Genomic DNA, 19,534 nt, shown 5'->3' with positions numbered 1-19,534 from the left:
TCATTCAAAACCACCTGCGGAGAGGGGGGATCCCGTATTTATGTATCCCCCATCTCCGTTCAGCCCTGACATTGTGGTGTCAGTCCTTGGTCAGGAACCACAGACCATAGCTCCCTCTGGTACCCAGCTGATGTGCATCCTAAGTCAGACTGTTAGGCGTTGTCTTTGAGCGATAGCTGAGACTCCCACCCCCCCCCCCCCCCCCCAAGACTGGGAGTGCAGCATCCCCCAGCCCAGGAACTAAAACCAGGTCTTCAACATGGCAACGTGCAGCACTTGCCAGGAAGCCACCAGACTGGCCTGGTCTGGTGTCCACTTCTCTTGAACTGTTGCTGTCAACCACAGCACATCGCAAGAGGCAGGCCTTGGCCTACCCTCAGTGGCACCCCAGTTACGTCAAGCTGGGACCCAGAGCAGAAACTAAGACATGGGATCCCTCCCACTACATCCTGGCCTCTCTCCCCCTCACCCACTCTCCCCTCTCTTCCCCTGATCCTTTCTCTTTTATTCCTACCCCCTCTCCAATTCACAGTCCTTCTCCATAATCACCTGTTTTAGATCTCCCCAACCCAGTCTCCCACCCTTGATCCTCAACCTTCAGTCCTTGGCCTTCCACCCCCATCATCGATCCTTCTCTCCCCAAAACACCAATTCTTTGTACCTGTGACCCCCCCGGGTCTAACTGTGTCAGCCTCAGCCTCCAGTCCTGTCCTCAGCTTCAAGCCTTGGCCCTTCTCATCTCTCTGTGTCCTCCTGTACTGCAGCCCAACCGTTTTCTTGTAGCTTGAACCGTGCACAGCAGCGAGCCTCATGCAATTCACATTGTGAAACTAGACCTGCACCGCACAGCAGGATTCAAGGCTTACGGCATGATTGTATGTTATTTTTATGGATGTTTTTTTTAATGTTACCCGCATAGATCTATGGATATTGCGGGCTGTAAGTGCCTAAATATATAAAATAAAATAATGATGTGGCAGTGGTAGCGCCGCTCTCCTCCTGCCATGTGATATCTCTGGTTGCAATATCGGAGGCCGGGAATGTCGGGGGACAAGGCAAGGGAGCGAGAGGGTCATGTCCCTTTACAGCTCCGGGCTGATGGCAGCTTTCGTCACCAGGGTCCCTTGTGACATCAGGGACCCCAAGGCAATTGTCCTGCTTTCCTGCTCCCCCCCCCCCCCAAAAAAAAAAAATATATATAAACCACCAACCCTGACCCCAGTGAGATATCACAAGGCCTTCCTTAAAAAGTCTCACTTTGACATGAGTGGCATGCTAGACTGAAGTCAAGATAATATCAAAGACACGGAGGATTATAAGACCACACGAGATAAAAGCAAAATGTTTCAAGCATGAAAAAGGGACTTCTCACAAAACAGAGCCTCATCCAATGAGCAGAGTGCCAGTAGGAGTCCAAAGAAAAACTTTTTATAAATTCTAAATATGCAAGCAATGTCGAGAGATGTAACGAGAATGAATGGAGCAAGCCAACAAGCGGGCGTCCCCTACAGCCAATAAACAAATAACCTTTGATTTAACGTGCTAGCACCGAAACGTGCTCCTCATCTAGCGATCATCTCTCCCTCCCTTCCTCTTTCTTACAGGGGGAGCTGGGCCGGCCAGGCACGACAGGACAGGCGGGTCCTCCGGGACCAATAGTGAGTAAACAGCCAACTTTGCACAAAGGCTGAGAATTCAGAGCTTTCCGTTGACGTAAATGCCTTCATCTCTTTCTTGGGACCTCCTCGAAACTTGACTCCTCAAGAGTCCTCCAGATCAATGTGTACGGGGGGGGGATGATATGGAGATGTCTTGGTGTTATTCACAGTGTCTGATGTGTGTATGTGTGCGTGGGGTGGGGGTGGGGGCTGTCTCGGTGTTATTCTCGGTGTCTGATCCATAGTAATGGTTCTGGGAGTGTGTCTCGGTGCTGAACATGGGATATCGTGATGTTTCCTCTCTCTCCTTTCATGATGCAGGGACCTCCTGGTCTTCCCGGACTGAAGGGCGATTCTGGGGCAAAGGGTGAGAAGGTAAACCAGGACGCGTTGTGTATACGCAGGGACATATGTACACCACCTGTAGGGACTGAGTGTGTACCCTCCAAAAGACACACCCACACATATAAACACACTCAGAGCTTGTACAGAGGTGTAGAGGTACACACGCTCACCTACCTATATAGGCAGCGACATCGTTTTTCATCAGCATGGTTTTATTCATGGCACACTTTTCCACCAAGGGAGTTCAAAGCGAGTTGCAGACACTTAGGCTAAAGACGAATACTCCCAGTTACATGCACAAATGACATGCAATCGGCATGGATAACTTTGCACTGCCTTTTGCAACACGTTAACGTCACGCCCGCAGATGTAGCCGCAGAGCAGCCTGATCTTCAAAGTCAACTTTTTGCTGTGTACCTTAGGGGAGGGCGTGCGGACAAAATGTTCGTTTTTGTTTTCGTTTCCTTTTCTCTTTCGTTTCGTTTCTGTCGCGCTCATAATTCTGCAGTTGGAGCACGTGCAACGTACCCCACAATGTCACACAGAAGTATACATACGCACAAGTGTATACACACACACACACACACACACACACAAACTTGTATGAAGGTTGCACGCACGCACAGAAACGTTTTAAGTGTCGCGACGCACTGTTGTGACTTTGTTGTGTGTCTCTGGTCACAGGGTCACCCAGGTCTGATTGGTCTGATCGGGCCACCGGGTGAGCAGGGTGAGAAAGGGGATCGCGGGCTGCCCGGACATCAAGGTTCAAACGGTCACAAAGGCGAAACGGTAAGTATTTCTCTCTCTCTTTTTTTATTTCCTACATTCCCATGCATTTGTACCCCCGCCTTATCAAACCCAACAGTTTGTCCAATGCAGCTTATAACAAAATTAAAAATACATTTTCCTAAAATACGTTTCAATTTTAGCGATAAGCAGTCCCCAGGCTCGAATTTCCAATTTATACTTACAAATAAAAAAAAAATAAAAATAAATCACTATTATACACAGAGTTACAAATCAAACGCACACAAAAAAAAGAGAACTGGAGACAACAAAGACTGCTGTAGCGTGGTCAGGTCAAGCCATCACTTCCTTCCCAAACACACGTTAATTTGCTGCCACTGACTCTTCACGAACGGTTATTTCTGCTAACTGTATCATCCAAAATAAACAGACACACAGACTGAGAACAGCAGGGCTCCGTGGCACTGACCACATCTTCTTACACACACACATCTCCTGGTATCCGGGATAAAGACACCCCCCCCCCCCACACACACACACACGTATCCTGGATACCAGGAGATGAGAGCAGTGCCACGGAATTTGTGTGAGCAAGGTTCAGTGGCACTGCTCACATCTCCTGGTATCCATGTTAAAGACCTCAGGAGCTTGTGGGTCCAAAGTTCCATGGTACTGCCCACACCATATTAAACATGCCCTGGTATCCTGGATAAAGATCTCAGGAATTTATGGGAGCACGGTTCCACAGCACTGCTCACATCTCCTAGTATCCAGGATAAAGGCCTCAGAATCTCAAGAATTTGTGGGAGCAAAGTTCCACGGCACTGCTCACATCTCCTAGTATCCAGGATAAAGGCCTCAGAATCTCAGGAATTTGTGGGAGCAAAGTTCCGTGGCACTGCTCACATCTCCTAGTATCCAGGATAAAGGCCTCAGAATCTCAGGAATTTGTGGGAGCAAAGTTCCACGGCACTGCTCACATCTCCTAGTATCCAGGATAAAGGCCTCAGAATCTCTGGAATTTGTGGGAGCAAAGTTCCGTGGCACTGCTCACATCTCCTAGTATCCAGGATAAAGGCCTCTGAATCTCAGGAATTTGTGGGAGCAAAGTTCCGTGGCACTGCTCACATCTCCTAGTATCCAGGATAAGGGCCTCTGAATCTCAGGAATTTGTGGGAGCAAAGTTCCGTGGCACTGCTCACATCTCCTAGTATCCAGGATAAAGGCCTCTGAATCTCAGGAATTTGTGGGAGCAAAGTTCCGTGGCACTGCTCATGCCATATTAAACACACATCTCCTTGTACGCAGAATAGCTGAGAAACTAAAAGGGAGCTCATTGGAGCAGGGCGCCGTGGCACTGCCCCTGCCACGTTACGTATACATGTCCTGGTATCCAGGATAAAGACCTCAGAATATCACAGGAGGAGAGTTCACTGGCACTCATCCGTGCCACGTTAACACGCGGATCTTCCGTTAGCTAGGATACACGTTAGCCCGCTTGGGGGGGAGCAGGTCTCTGCGACACCCGTTATCCAGGAGAAAAGCACTCTCCTTCAGTGGAAGTCAGATCACCCTCTCACGTGGTTCTTTTTTTCTTTTCTTTTCCTTCTCTCAGGGCATCCCTGGTGCCACCGGTCCCCTAGGGCCTCCTGGGCTCCCTGGTCTTCCTGTAAGTCACACACCTGGAAGCACATGTTGCAGGTAATCCAGCTGTTGCCGAGATTCCCCCACCTCTTATTTTTATTATTTTTTTTTACAGGGTCCCGCAGGTCCTAAAGGTCTGAAAGGAACCATGGTGAGCATCCAGAGTCCCCATAACGCGACCACCAGCTCTAGCGCGCCCGTGAAGGGGCGACTCTTGTGTAATTGCTTTCTCCTCTCTCTCATCCCCAGGGTCAGTCTGGTCCGAAGGGTGAAAAGGGTGTGCAAGGACCCCCCGGCCCTCCCGTGAGTCATCTTTCAGTGTCTGATTACTGTTTATTCCCTGTTGGTACAGCCTCTCCTTTCCGCTTACCCCTGTCAAGGCCTCAGACTTGCAGTGCAGTCAGAGCTGCAGCCTCCTCTCTGGTCCCTTAACCCCTTCTAGAAGGGGGGGGGGGGGGCACGGGACTATGTCCTGAAAGTTGCCGCGTGTCACCTCCGTAACCCATCAGCCCTTCCCGGAATCTGCCTCCACCCCGACGTCTCTCCTTGTCCTCCCCTTCTTGTACTGCCTGATCCATAGGGGGAAGCAGCTCAGGGTCCAACATATTCCCTCCCTTAATCTTCTTATGGTCCAAGGGGTCCTTCCTGTGAGGTGATGGGAGGTCAGCATTTGCTTCTCCTCCTGGCCATACAGTCCCAGTGCCTGAGAGGTCAGCTTGGCGGGAGGCTCTTCCCAGGCCCTGCCTTAATCTGTTGTCCTATTACCGGGGTTCTCCTGTAGAGGTGAGGTATACAGTCTCTCTCTCTCTCTCCTAGGGCCCCCCCGGTGAGGTCATCCAACCGCTGCCAATCCAGATGCCCAAGAAGAACAAAAGATCCATCGACGCCAGTCAGATCCTAGACGACAGAGCGATGGCCGACGATGCCACCATGGATTACGCCAACGGCATGGAGGAGATCCTAGGCTCCCTCAACTCTCTGAAGCTGGAGGTCGAGCTGATGAAGCACCCAATGGGCACCCAAGATAACCCAGCTCGAACCTGCCAGGATCTGCAGCTGTGCCACCCAGAGCTGCCTGATGGTGGGTATCGCTCCCCTTTTATTTCCAAGGGGCTGAGGGCAAGGGATCAACTGGGCAGGCTTCTTGGCAGGAGGGCGGGGGGGGGGGGGGGGAGGGTTGCCTGTGATGGATCCTCTTTCTTCTCCTGGTGAATCGCAGGAGTGACATGGTGGCTTCACGTCACTGGTCTCAAAACTCGAGAGCTTCCCATCTGCACCGGTGAGTACAGCCCAAGTTTATAAGTGTACAAGAGAAAAGGAGAGATAGCGAAAGGTGCTGTGGACAGACAGATAGCTAAGCCAACGGACAGAGACTGCGGGGAGATAGACGGAGACCTGGGGGAGATGGATAGATGCTGTAAATTGATGGCCAGGTACGGGAGAGCCAATAATATTCGTCTATAAATTTTTTTAATACATCAATGATCAATAAACATATTTTCAAAACATATTTATCAAAATATTTTAAGCATGTATTGATAATATTACATACACATTAAATTCACAAATATTTCCATGACATCATTAATACATAAACTTATGTGCAGCCTTACAGGCATTATCACCCCATCATGATGGGGTGATAATGCCTGTAAGGCTGCACATAAGTTTATGTATTAATGATGTCATGGAAATATCTGTGAATTTAATGTGTATGTAATATTATCAATACATGTTTAAAATATTTTGATAAATAAGTTTTGAAAATATGTTTATTGATCATTGATGTATTAAAAAATGTATAGATGAATATTATTGGATCCCCTATGTATGTGTGTATTGTGTAAAGAGTAGGGGGTCTGTGTTCTCTCTTTTTTTGTGATTACCATATCAGGTACAGGAGAGACAGTGGGAAGGGAGAAAAGGATGTATGAGTCAGTGTGCCATCTGTCAATGCTGGCCTACTTGTATGCATCTCAGACTTGCTCAAGGGAGAAAGGGCGAGAGTCTGAAAGAAGGTTAGGGTCATGCCAGCTCTCTAAAAACTTCTTGCTGACACGAGGAGGAACCATTGCAGCCCTAGTACTGTGAGGAGGTGTGTCAACTCCTTAACACAAATTCTTCCTTCCCCCCCCCCCCTGTCCCAGGCGAATACTGGATCGACCCTAACCAGGGCTGCTCCCGTGACTCTTTCAAGGTTTTCTGCAACTTCACAGCCGGGGGGGAGACCTGCCTCTTCCCCACCAAGGAGACGCGAGAGGTGAGTTACGGCCCCGTTGCCGCTCTGCTTTCACCCCCCCCCCCCCTTCCGCTATCACGGTGTTTGGCGCCCCGGCAGCCGAAGGAAAACCTGTCATCATTTGTAACGGCGGGAACTTATTAATCCTTCTCCTGCATTCAGGCAAACGAAACATCGTTCTCTTCACACCAAGGGTTTCCGTGTGGCTGCGGCCGCCGGTCACATTCACCCGTCGTCCCCCACTCCACCGAGTGCGCGGGAACCCGAATCATTTTTTCCGTTCAAGGGGGGATTTGAGTAGGTAAAAATAAATAAATAAATAAACTTTGCAGAAGGGAGGGACTGTCCCCCATCCCTGGAGCTGCCACGTCTCCTCGTTTCCAGGTCTGTAACTTAGCGGCAGGTCGCCTTACAGTTCGGATACAATCCCTGTAGGATAAGTAGTGGGGGGCTGGGAGGGGGGTGTGGATTTTTTTTTCCTCTGCTTTACTAGACTCCTTCTCCCCACTGTCCCTAGTCTGGCCTTTGCAGGAACAGTACTGAGACAGGGAGCCACGGGGCAGAGCTCCTTACAGATCCCCGTATCGCATCGTGGACTCTAAATCCAGCCACCAGGCGCCCTCATTTTATTTTTTTTCACCTGGATAAGAGTATGGAAACCCTCGCGTAACTTTCCGCCAGACACAGGAGGGAAGGTTTCAGACAAGTTCATTTACCCAGGGAACGGCTCTGAGAATTGCCCCGTCAGCGTACGACCGTGGAGGCTCCCCAGCGCAGGACTTCCATTCTCTGGCTAATAGCGGGAAACGTCGTCGTCGTGTCCTCCTGTGTCCACCACCCCCCCCCCCCCCTTAGCTTCAGTGCCGCGAGGACTCACCTCAGGGTCCAGACACAGAGATTCAGAGCATCAAAGCCAAGTGCCTGGCACTCCTTTGGCAAATTCTCAAGGAGAAAACTACTGAAGGGCGCAAAGGTAAACCCGTGCAGTCTCGCCCTGCTGCTTCTGCTGCGGACAACAGACGCAAAACGTTTTCTCCCCCTCCCCCGGGAGCACGGCTGGTTTTTTTTGTTTTTTTTAAACGAGGGATTTAGCTCCCTAACTCTGTCGGAAGGTTGAACTCCAGGAACCTTTCAAAACCCCAACAGACGACCCGACAGGGTTGAAAACGAGATAGCCGAGGACTTCCAGCCCATCGGCTTGCAAGGGCTGTTGTACCCCTCCCCCCCCCCCCCCCTCTGAATTCTCTCTGGTCCTCTCCTTCCAGGTCCGGATGTCCTCCTGGACCTCGGAGGAACGCGACAGCTGGTTCAGCGAATTCAAAGATGGGAACAAGGTAAGAGGTCACTGATCGATGAAGGTCGGTGGGGGGGGGGGGGGGGTCGTCAACCCGTTACTCCCTGCTGGGGAACTCGGGATGTCAGGAGTTCCTGGCTTGGAATCCCAGTTGACCCCACACTGTGATGTCACAGTCAGTGGAACCTCGGGCCCCAGGACCATTCCGAGGTCACAAGTGCAAACTCTTATTATCCAAAACCAGAAAGTATCCTTTGTAACCCCTGATGAACCGACCCCAGAAGATCGTCGGCGGGAGAGACAGGGAGCAGCGGATGAGTCACCGGGGGGGGGGGGGGGGGGAGAACAAAAGCAGAGGGTGCAGGACCCGGATGACGCCTTCTCCTGTCAGACTGATGTTTTGTGTTCCCTCCCCCCCCCCCCCCCCAGTTTTCATACACAGACTCCGATGGTGACCCCCTCGGCGTGGTTCAGATGACCTTCCTGCGCCTCCTCAGCACCTCCGCCCGCCAGAACTTCACCTACCACTGCCACCACTCCGCGGTCTGGCGCAGCACGGCCTCCAGCGGCTACGAGAAGGCCGTGCACTTCATGGGGGCCAACGAGGAGGACCTTTCCTTCCAGAGCAGCCCCTACATCAAGGCGCTCGCGGACGGCTGCGCGGTGAGTGTCACGGGCTTCGAGGTTTTTTTTTTTTAATAGGGGGCTGCGGGCGACGGAGCGAGGAACCGGTGACTTGGGGGGGGGGGGTGGGGGGAGAGTTCCCCCCTGCCCCAAGGACATCACAGGTCTGCGTGAGACAGACGGAAAAACAGGAAATAGATTTAGGCAGCCAGAAAGAGATTTCAGAGGGGGAGGGGGAGGCAAGAGACATTAGTAACAGGAAGTAAAGAAAGAGAAGGAGAGATCCCAGAGTATAGAGGCAAGCAGAAAACTTTAGGTACCATGAACAGAGAACGAGAGTCAGTGGCTAACAAAAAAAAGGAGAGAATTTATTCATTAATTCATTCATTCATTCGTTACTACCTATTTAATCCCAATATTCATATATCTTAAAACATTAACAGATAAAATGAATCAACATAATACAACAAATAAAATCATATCAGCTAAAACAATTCAATACATAAAATCAGTAAGTCCCATTACACTTCCCTAACTCTTCATCCAATCACAGTCCATTAAAAGCTTAAGGTAAAGAGCCGTGCTTTACTATGCTTACGGAAGCTCGCGCAATCTGCTATTATCTGAACTTCATTGGGTATTCAATTCCATACAATTGGGCTGAAATATGCAAAAGCCCGATATGGGGATATGGAGAAAGAGAAAGAGCTAGTTTCGGAGACTCCCTGCCTTCTGCCACTGAAGTGGGCGCTCACTCAGGTCTTGGTATAGGTTTTAAGAGTGTAAATTGAGGAGGTCCTACGACAGAAGGCGTCCATCGCTATAGACATGTTATATCGAGGCCCCCAGTACCTGTTTCCAGTGGGCAGGAAACTTCCCTTCCCTTGGGTGTGGAATCTCCTTGACTGACATCCCTCTCTTTTCCCTTTTTCATCTTCTTCCTCAGACGAGGAAGGGCCAGGCCAAGACCGTGCTGGAGGTGAACACGCCCCTGGTGGATCAGCTTCCCCTCGCCGATGCCATGTTCATGGACTTCAGCGAACCCGACCAGAGGTTTGGCTTTGAGGTGGGGCCAGTCTGCTTTCACGGCTAGATCTCCTCCTCTCCTTGCCCCGTCATCCCTTCCCTGCCTGCCATGGGAGCCCAGCTCTAGACTTGCCCCAAGTCAAAAGAGAGAGAGAGAGAGAGAGAAGAAACAGCAAAAAACATCTCAACTTGCGGCGAGGAGAAAGAGACGAAAGACGCCCACAGCCAGGAAGCAGAGCATGGCCCACAGGACTCATGATGTCGTATCAGCACACTTTTTTTTTTTTTTTTAACAAAGACTCATTTTAGAATAAATATATGTCTGAAACTGTAGAAAGCCAACCATTTCAAACAAGATTCCCTGTCAGCCTGCCCCAAGAAGCTTAAACATTTCCAGAGCAGAACTGGTCCTTCAAAAAACAAAACAAAACACTTTGTGTTCCCCCCAACCTCTGGAAAGTGGAAGGACCGCCACCTCCTGCTCACCTCTTAACTTATGTCTATAGATGTATTTAAAAAGCAGCACAAGAAAAAGGACACCTTTTAAAAAAAAAAAAGTTTTTATTATATTATTATTATTTAACTCGTGAAATGGTCCTGCCGTGCATTCAGTGTCGGGAAAAAAAGGAAAACGAAAAAAAAAGAACGAATGGCAAACGAAGAAAACATTCTGTGAACAAATTCATCATGGTGCTCGGAAAATTCTATTTACCACCAGAACGTCTATTTGGTTTTTTGTTGTTTTTTTTTTTTATGCACAAAAAAAAAAAAAAGAAAGAAACCGAACTAATCCAGGTGCTCAGAGTATTATTTTGTAATGTTTGTAAGTATTTGTAATTGTACTGTAATATATAATCTATAATGTTGCTGCTTTTTTTCGAGTTCGTTTTTAGATGCTGTGCAGATTCAAGCCTTGCTGCTTCCCTTCTTTGCCTCCCTCTCTTCCTCTCTGCACTGCTCCACCCCTCCTTGTTGTCCTGCACTGTCAGAAACTTCCAATCATTCCTTCCCGCTACATTTTTTTAGTTCCTTTTCTTTTTTTTTTTTTTTTTTTAAATAAACCACATGCAATACGGAGCATAAAACCGCATCAGATGAAGATGGTTTTACAGATGTGCAGACTGGTATTCTCATTATTCTGTCGCCTAATCATGGATGCTTTTGACCACCCTATACACATGTCTGACTGGGATCCAGTAAGGGTCGGGGGGGGGTTGTGTGTGAGGGGAGTAGTGAGTGTCGCGGCTGGGCCCTCGGGTTTCCTCAGCCGGTGATTTCAGCGAGGGCTGCTCCACCATTAACACAACTCCCACACTTCCCTCCCCTCCACCTCCACCAGATAAAGTGAGAAAATTACAGTGCGTCTTAAGGTGCAGCCCGGGGAAGGCTGCATGTTGCAGAATCTTTCTAGGAGAGGAAGGCCTTTTGCCGAGCTAGCTCCTGGGCCCGCCACCCTCGTGGCTTCCATGGGCCATGCTCCCGAGGAGAAACCTAAATGCACAGCGCTCCCTTTCTGGCCACGACCCACAACTTCGTCCACAGGGCCCAGACGGAACCTGAGCCGACCCGAACTCGGACACTGGTGGGGTCCGTTCTTAAAAGGCTGCCCTGCACATTTCCATTCGCTTACGTGTACTTGTATGAAATGTGAGCTGTTAGTGTATTTATTAGGCATGGACTGTTTATGGGACTGGCTTAGAACAGATGTTAAGCCACTTGGGCTAGAACCTGGCCATTCCCTCCTGCATGTTGAAAAAAAAAACCCAAAAAACGCAGCATGAGAAGTGAAGTTTTCTCCGCCCGCCTCTTCAAAACCGTCACGAGCTTTCGGTGCAGTCCGTGACCCTGAGATAACTCTCCAGTGACGTCCTTTTAAACCTGCCTTGTGCGCACCCCCTTCTCACGCCGCTTCGCTTTTCACCTTGGGTCAGTGACCCCTGCGGACATTCGGAAGGCTCCTACGGCCTTGAAGGGGGAAAACTGCCTTTGTGGCTCACGGCCACGTTCCCTGCTGCCGAACCCTCCCCGCCCCCGGTGCAGCCGCCCGCTCCAGCAACGTCGTGGCATTCACCTTTCAGGATCCCCTGCATCCCCCTATGTCAGGGCCCCCTCTGGGAGACCACCTCCCTCCCCTTATTAAAATTCACCTTTTGGAAGCTGGGGGGGGGGGGCCCCAGATGTACTTGAACGGTTCCCTGGAGACTTTTCGTCTGGCCCGGCCTGTTCCTTTGGGAGGTGCGACACTGATCCAGAGGCGGAGGATTCTCCTCTTTATTTACTGACAAGACGCTCCCAGTCCGTGACCTGGTGGAATCTGCTCGCCCACCAGCGGCGTCGGTGTCCTGCCCCCATCCGTCTGACCACTGCCTCGACCCTGCGATCAGGAGGGCACCGCCCCTCTCCAAGAAAAGACCACTCGGGTCTCCGTGAGAGGTGCACCTTGGATGCCACCCGCGTTTCAGAGAAGGGTCCTAGGGGTCTGACCGCGCTCCTTCAATAGACGCCAACTCCTGCAGGCAATGGGCCTCAGTTCTTAATTTGATGCCTATGGGGCGGGGGGAAAAGAATCTTTATTGAATAAAACCCGATGTCTGTTTATACCTCCACAAAACCTCCAATTTTATCTAAGTGCTGCTTCTGTGCCTTACCCCTACCACAGTCCCCTCTCGACCTTACATGGCAAGCCAGTGACTATCAGGGTTAGAGTGGGTCTCTCCTAGCAGCACCCCACCGAGTCTCACCTCTAGCACAGCCCGATCCCCTCTCAAGCACATGTAGGATTTTCCTAACGGAGGCTACGTGCAGCGGGCCCCCACAAACAGGGACGCGTGGGTTTCCCCCGCCGTAAGCCCCCCCATTTACCCCCAGCATAACAGAAAGGACCAGGGAAGGCAAAATTACAGGGAGAAGAAGCAGTCACCATTCTGTCCTGCGACACTTAAATCTACCCCTGATCTGGAAAGAGATGGAGAGAGAGAGACAGGAATGCGGCGCTGTTCGCCAGCCCGTGCCGCGGCTCCGTCCCCGCGCACTCCACGTCAGCACGTGAGGCCGCATACAGTACAAATCTCTTACTTCCGCTGCGTGTCAGGCAGTCTCCCATTCACTGTTAAATAAAAGCTTTATTGTTGCAATGGTCTGATTTAAAAATAATAATAATAATAAAAAAAAGAGTTAATAAAAATGTGCCGCATTCATCGGCTGTGCGTTTTTTGGGGGGTGTGTGTGGGGGGTGCACGTGCCTTGGGGGGTGTGCGCGCTGTGGGGGTTACGCACGTTGGTCAGACGGTACGCGCCACCAGGGTAATTTCGAGACGGACCAGCAAGCGGCCATACTCGCGAGAGCATCGGCGCGCGCAAAGACAGCGCTGGAAATTTAAATTGCGGGCACACTTGTGCGTTTCAAGATATGCCAGCCGCGCATTAAGCCTGCGCCTGATTTTAAGAAGATGCTTCGCGCGCGCCTTCCTTTGTCGGCTTTTACGTGCATCACGTAGGCGGATTTTAAAACTCGCTCACACCGGGCATATCCCAGCTTTTCCGATCAGATCAGCAGTTTGCCCAGTTATTTATCGAGGTCTTCCAGGCCCCTTCTGGTCCTTCATCCTGCACGCCTCCCCCTCCCCCCCCGGGCTGACCCAGAACCCACACCCTTTCCTGTAAAGCCCTAAAACTCGAGATCCGCAGACTTGCTCCTCATCGGCAGCGGCAGTAAAGTTACGCGGGCAGCAAGCCGACGTGCGCCGCGGCCTTTGGGTTTAAAACACAGGCGCAAAACTGTTGGCCCCGCCCATGCTGCGCCCATTCCCCGCCCCTCCCCTTCCCACTCTCCTAATTTTGATGCCCGGCGGTATATACGCGCGTACTTTGCGGCTTTTTAAAATCCGCGTAGCTCCTGCGCGGACCTCATACGTGCACACGTGGGCATTATTTTTTTTCCACAAGCCACGCTTTTAAAATCTACCTCTGTGTTACTCAAAAACTAGAAATATTATGCTCGAGATCGCCCCGGTGAATAAGCGTGTTCCCCGATGTTGTGCCTGGAGGAGACCCCGGTCGTCAGTCCCCAGTATCGACCCCTTATTACCGTGGAGTGATACTCACGTGGGAGGAAGGAAGTGCACGCAAAATGAATTAACAGAAGAACAGGGAATGATCAGGAGCGGGAGATGAAATTTAGCAAGGATTCAAGAAGGAAAATGAATGGATACATAACTACACAACGGGGAAGGGCTGGCTAGGCAGCAGTACGGTGGAAAAATAAGTCTGGGGCTTACCGTAGTGACCATAAGCAGGAGGTGCAGCGCTGTTCCAGGGCAAGGCACCACCATCCTGAGATGTATTGAGGGGGACATCACTGAAGGTGAGACATGGGAAGGGAATTCTTCCATCTCTGCTCGACGCTGGCGGGGGTCGTTGTTGTTGGGAGTACTGTGCCCAGTTTGAGGAGGGGGCCAAACTGTTCTAGAAAGATCTGGAGAAAAACGTAGAACGTCTAGAGGTTACAGGCAGGTCTTAAGAAAATCAGGGATTTGTTGTAGGGCAAGGCTTGCAGCCCCTGTGCCTACAGTGCAGGCTTTTTCCTTGCACTGTAGGCACAGGGGCCGGTGCCCCCATTAGGCAAACGAGGCGGTCACCCAGAGTGGCAAAATTCTCCCAGTGCAAGGCACAGAGGGGCGCTGCGCCACAGCCTTACTACAAAAGAAAGGAGCGCTATGCTATGCTGGAGCCACTGCCACCAGGAGAAGGGAGCATAGTGCCGGATATGTCGCCGACAGGTAAGCTGGGGAGGGCGGTGCATGACCACAGGTTTAGCTAGGGCACCAAATACTCTTGCACCGGCCCTGCCTGTGGTACATTGGTTTAAGCAGTAGTCGGTACTATAGGTGTCTTGGAGCCCCAGTCAGGCTCCGCCCATTTCCAACTAACAAATCCTGATTTTCCCATACCCTGATATATCTCAGAGTTTGGATGAGGGGTTGAAGAATGGGAACTGGGTTAAAGCTTGGGACAAGGCTGGGATTAGGGTAAGGATTATGCAGGTCATTATAATTAGGGCAGGGGAAATAGCATTTCGGGTTGAACTCACTGCTGGGAAAAGGGATCTTCCTTGCTTCAGAAGTCTGCATGCTTACATATTCCTTCTACCTGAAATCCTTGGAGGATTTCCACTCGTACATTTCATTCTGGACGTCTGGGGAACCCGTGCGCTGAAATGCATTTAGGCGCCACTAGGGGGAGCTCCGACCACAGGCTACATAATAGCCCCGTTCAGCTCCCGCCTCCTTGCAAATTCAACCTCAGGAAGCTTCCGGCAGGGCAGGGATAGGACCGAGAGGAGAGCGTGAGGCCCCCCCACGCCCAGTGGTAACTTTCTAACAAAATAATACTGGGGCAGATCCCGCTCGGGATGCCTGTAGGGCCCCTACCTGTCACTGCCTGTGTGCCGCAGCTGCGCGAGGAGGGGCCCCGGGCGTTTCCCCTGGAAAGTCCCTGGCCCGGGGCCCCGCTTGCACTTCCAGGTTTCACCTTCTCACAGCCCCCCGAGAGGCCGCGACAAGCCGCGGACCAATGCGGAAAGGCAGAGGGGGCAGCGTCATCGGTCGCCGGGCAGAGACTCTCCGTCAGAGACGGGGCTCGTGCACAGCTCCGCCGGGTCCCCGGATGTGAATGGGTCCGGCTGGTTTTACCCCACTGCATGCTGGGAATGTATGGAATCCCGCGCGCTGTGCTTGGGGAGAGCATTGAGCAGAGCTAGGGAGGTGCAGGGTGCAATGGAGGGACAGGGGAGAACCAGGGCGCGCATAGGCAGCATTGGAGAGGGGGAGAGATACCCTAGAGGATCAGTTAATAAGGAGGTGCAGGGTGCAATGGAGAGACAGGGGAGAACCAGGGCACGCATAGGCATGATTGGAGGGAGGGGGGGGGAGACTCTGGAGGTCAGTTAATAGGGAGGTGCAGGGTGCAATAGAGCGAGAGAGAGGACAACCAGGACGGGCTCAGCCTGTTCAATTGCACCCAAGCCCCGGTTTAGGATTTGGGAGCCCATAGGCAGGAGTGGAGAGGGGGTGGGTGAGATCCTGGAGATCAGTTAATGGGTGAAGTCCCTCTACTTCCACTCACCTCCAGAGAGCCACGGCAGTTCCCCTTTGAAGTGCATTACTAGATGAGGCTCCTCCTTGGCACAGCTGCACTCTTTGATCTGAGAATTTGGTGCCCTAGGCCCGTGCCTAAATCTGGGCCTGGCTGGACCTGGGGTGAACATAAGAAAATGCCATACTGGGTCAGACCAAGGGCCCATCAAGCCCAGCATCCTGTTTCCAACAGTGGCCAATCCAGGCCATATGAACCTGGCAAGTACCCAAAAACTAAGTCTATTCCATGTAACCATTGCTAATGGCAGTGGCTATTCTCTAAGTGACCTTAATAGCAGATAATGGACTTCTCCTCCAAGAACCTATCCAATCCTTTTTAAACCCAGTTATGCTAACAGCACTAACCACATCCTCTGGCAACAAATTCCAGAGTTTAATTGTGCGTTGAGTAAAAAAGAACTTTCTCCGATTAGTTTTAAATGTGCCCCATGCTAACTTCATGGAGTGTCCCCTAGTCTTTCTACTATCCGAAAGAGTAAATAACCGATTCACATCTCCCCGTTCTAGACCTCTCATGATTTTAAACACCTCTATCATATCCCCCCTCAGCCGTCTCTTCTCCAAGCTGAAAAGTCCTAACCTCTTTAGTCTTTCCTCATAGGGGAGTTGTTCCATTCCCCTTATCATTTTGGTAGCCCTTCTCTGTACCTTCTCCATCGCAATTATATCTTTTTTGAGATGTGGTGACCAGAATTGTACACAGTATTCAAGGTGCGGTCTCACCATGGAGCGATACAGAGGCATTATGACATTTTCCGTTTTATTCACCATTCCCTTTCTAATAATTCCCAACATTATGTTTGCTTTTTTGACTGCCGCAGCACACTGAGCCGACGATTTCAATGTGTTATCCACTGTGATGCCTAATGTGAAATTCCCCTGTACTGTGCTCCGAGCTTCTTGTGCTTGCACTTGCAGGGCAGTGGAGAGGCACAGGGGCCCTGGGGGAACAGGACTGGGTGTGTTCAGTGCACGTCTGAAGCTGGGGGAGGAGGGAGGCTCCGGCTGTCAGGTCAGACAGGGGAAGACCCAGCTGATTTCCCGTAAACACATGAGATCCAGGCGTCTGCTGGCAAGGGGACAGCTGGGAAACTTCCCCCAGAGCACATAAACAGTGAGAGTAAAGCAAGAGGCACCTGAAGCAGACGCTGTATCAGAAACCAACTGTGACCGAAGGAAGGGGGAGGATGTGTTGTGTGGTACCCTCCCCCCACACCATTATCCACCCCCCCAGACAGCGTGCAGTCACTCCATCCACTGCCCGCTGTATGGTACCCTGCCCCCACACCATTATCCACCCCCCCAGACAGCGTGCAGTCACTCCGTCCACTGCCCGCTGTATGGTACCCTGCCCCCACACCATTATCCACCCCCCCAGACAGCATGCAGTCACTCCGTCCACTGCCCGCTGTATGGTACCCTGCCCCCACACCATTATCCACCCCCCCAGACAGCGTGCAGTCACTCCGTCCACTGCCCGCTGTATGGTACCCTCCCCCCACACCATTATCCACCGCCCCAGACAGCGTGCAGTCACTCCGTCCACTGCCCGCTGTATGGTACCCTGCCCCCACACCATTATCCACCGCCCCAGACAGCGTGCAGTCACTCCGTCCACTGCCCGCTGTATGGTACCCTGCCCCCACACCATTATCCACCCCCCCAGACAGCATGCAGTCACTCCGTCCACTGCCCGCTGTATGGTACCCTGCCCCCCACACCATTATCCACCCCCCCCAGACAGCGTGCAGTCACTCCGTCCACTGCCCGCTGTATGGTACCCTGCCCCCACACCATTATCCACCCCCCCAGACAGCGTGCAGTCACTCCGTCCACTGCCCGCTGTATGGTACCCTGCCCCCACACCATTATCCACCCCCCCAGACAGCGTGCAGTCACTCCGTCCACTGCCCGCTGTATGGTACCCTGCCCCCACACCATTATCCACCCCCCCCAGACAGCGTGCAGTCACTCCGTCCACTGCCCGCTGTATGGTACCCTGCCCCCACACCATTATCCACCCCCCCCCAGACAGCGTGCCGTCACTCCATCCACTGCCCGCTGTATGGTACCCTGCCCCCACACCATTATCCACCCCCCCCAGACAGCGTGCCGTCACTCCATCCACTGCCCGCTGTATGATACCCTGCCCCCACACCAATATCCACCGCCCCAGACAGCATGCAGTCAATCCATCCACTGCCCACTGTATGGTACCCTGCCCCCACACCATTATCCACCCCCCCAGACAGCATGCAGTCACTCCATCCACTGCCCGCTGTATGGTACCCTGCCCCCACACCATTATCCACCCCCCCCAGACAGCGTGCCGTCACTCCATCCACTGCCCGCTGTATGGTACCCTGCCCCCACACCATTATCCACCCCCCCCAGACAGCATGCAGTCACTCCATCCACTGCCCGCTGTATGATACCCTGCCCCCACACCAATATCCACCGCCCCAGACAGCATGCAGTCAATCCATCCACTGCCCGCTGTATGGTACCCTGCCCCCACACCATTATCCACCGCCCCAGACAGCATGCAGTCAATCCATCCACTGCCCGCTGTATGGTACCCTGCCCCCTCACCAATATCCACCACCCCAGACAGCGTGCCGTCACTCCATCCACTGCCCGCTGTATGGTACCCTGCCCCCACACCATTATCCACCGCCCCAGACAGCGTGCCGTCACTCCATCCACTGCCCGCTGTATGGTACCCTGCCCCCACACCATTATCCACCGCCCCAGACAGCGTGCCGTCACTCCGTCCACTGCCCGCTGTATGGTACCCTGCCCCCACACCATTATCCACCGCCCCAGACAGCGTGCCGTCACTCCATCCACTGCCCGCTGTATGATACCCTGCCCCCACACCATTATCCACCCCCCCAGACAGCGTGCCGTCACTCCATCCACTGCCCGCTGTATGGTACCCTGCCCCCACACCATTATCCACCCCCCCAGACAGCGTGCCGTCACTCCGTCCACTGCCCGCTGTATGGTACCCTGCCCCCACACCATTATCCACCCCCCCAGACAGCGTGCCGTCACTCCGTCCACTGCCCGCTGTATGGTACCCTGCCCCCACACCATTATCCACCGCCCCAGACAGCGTGCCGTCACTCCATCCACTGCCCGCTGTATGGTACCCTGCCCCCACACCATTATCCACCCCCCCAGACAGCGTGCCGTCACTCCATCCACTGCCCGCTGTATGGTACCCTGCCCCCACACCATTATCCACCGCCCCAGACAGCATGCAGTCAATCCATCCACTGCCCACTGTATGGTACCCTGCCCCTGACATCATCCTTCTCACTCCATCCTCTGCCCCTGACAGCATCCCCGTCACTCCATCCTCTGCCCACTGTATGGTACCCTGCCCCTGAGAGCATCCTTCTCACTCCATCCTCTGCCCCTGACAGCATCCCCGTCACTCCATCCTCTGCCCACTGTATGGTACCCTGCCCCTGAGAGCATCCTTCTCACTGCATCCTCTGCCCCTGACAGCATCCCAGTCACTGCATCCTCTGCCAACTGTATGGTACCCTGCCCTGACAGCATCCTTCTCACTGCATCCTCTGCCCCTGACAGCATCCTTCTCATGTGATGTGATCAGATGAAATAAAGAAGATGTAGAGGAAAATTTATTGAGACTTTTACATGAAATTGGTCCAAAACATTAGATAAATAAGAAATAGGTCCCAAAAATTAGATGAATACACCATATTGCACATTATTAACTGAATGTGAATACTGTGCTATGTAAGATCTAAGAGTGTATTGTACTGAT

At 52.3% G+C, this 19,534-nt stretch overlaps 2 protein-coding genes across 2 annotated transcripts in view; one reads left to right on the top strand and one right to left on the bottom strand.

Annotated features, from left to right (window-relative positions):
• Window positions 1-10,693, top strand: part of LOC115082115 (collagen alpha-1(V) chain-like) — an 82,546-nt gene extending 71,853 nt beyond the window's left edge. Inside the window, 11 exon segments of the mRNA XM_029586378.1 lie at window positions 1,605-1,658; window positions 1,980-2,033; window positions 2,688-2,795; window positions 4,369-4,422; window positions 4,513-4,548; window positions 4,647-4,700; window positions 5,214-5,478; window positions 6,545-6,657; window positions 7,902-7,970; window positions 8,360-8,593; window positions 9,501-10,693. Coding sequence (XP_029442238.1) covers window positions 1,605-1,658; window positions 1,980-2,033; window positions 2,688-2,795; window positions 4,369-4,422; window positions 4,513-4,548; window positions 4,647-4,700; window positions 5,214-5,478; window positions 6,545-6,657; window positions 7,902-7,970; window positions 8,360-8,593; window positions 9,501-9,647 — 1,188 coding nt within the window. The 3' untranslated portion in view covers window positions 9,648-10,693.
• A 7,419-nt stretch (window positions 10,694-18,112) lies between these two features.
• On the bottom strand, window positions 18,113-19,048 carry LOC115082114 (glycine-rich cell wall structural protein 1-like). The gene has a single exon (XM_029586377.1). It carries the CDS (start codon window positions 19,046-19,048, stop codon window positions 18,113-18,115), a length of 936 nt encoding a protein of 311 aa, XP_029442237.1.
• Between the last annotated feature and the right edge of the window lie 486 nt (window positions 19,049-19,534).

The sequence above is a fragment of the Rhinatrema bivittatum genome, unplaced genomic scaffold (assembly GCF_901001135.1).
Source record: "Rhinatrema bivittatum unplaced genomic scaffold, aRhiBiv1.1, whole genome shotgun sequence".
NCBI lineage: Eukaryota > Metazoa > Chordata > Amphibia > Gymnophiona > Rhinatrematidae > Rhinatrema > Rhinatrema bivittatum.
The sequence above is the reverse complement of the archived record's forward strand: the minus strand, read 5'-3'. Positions and strand labels throughout refer to the sequence as shown.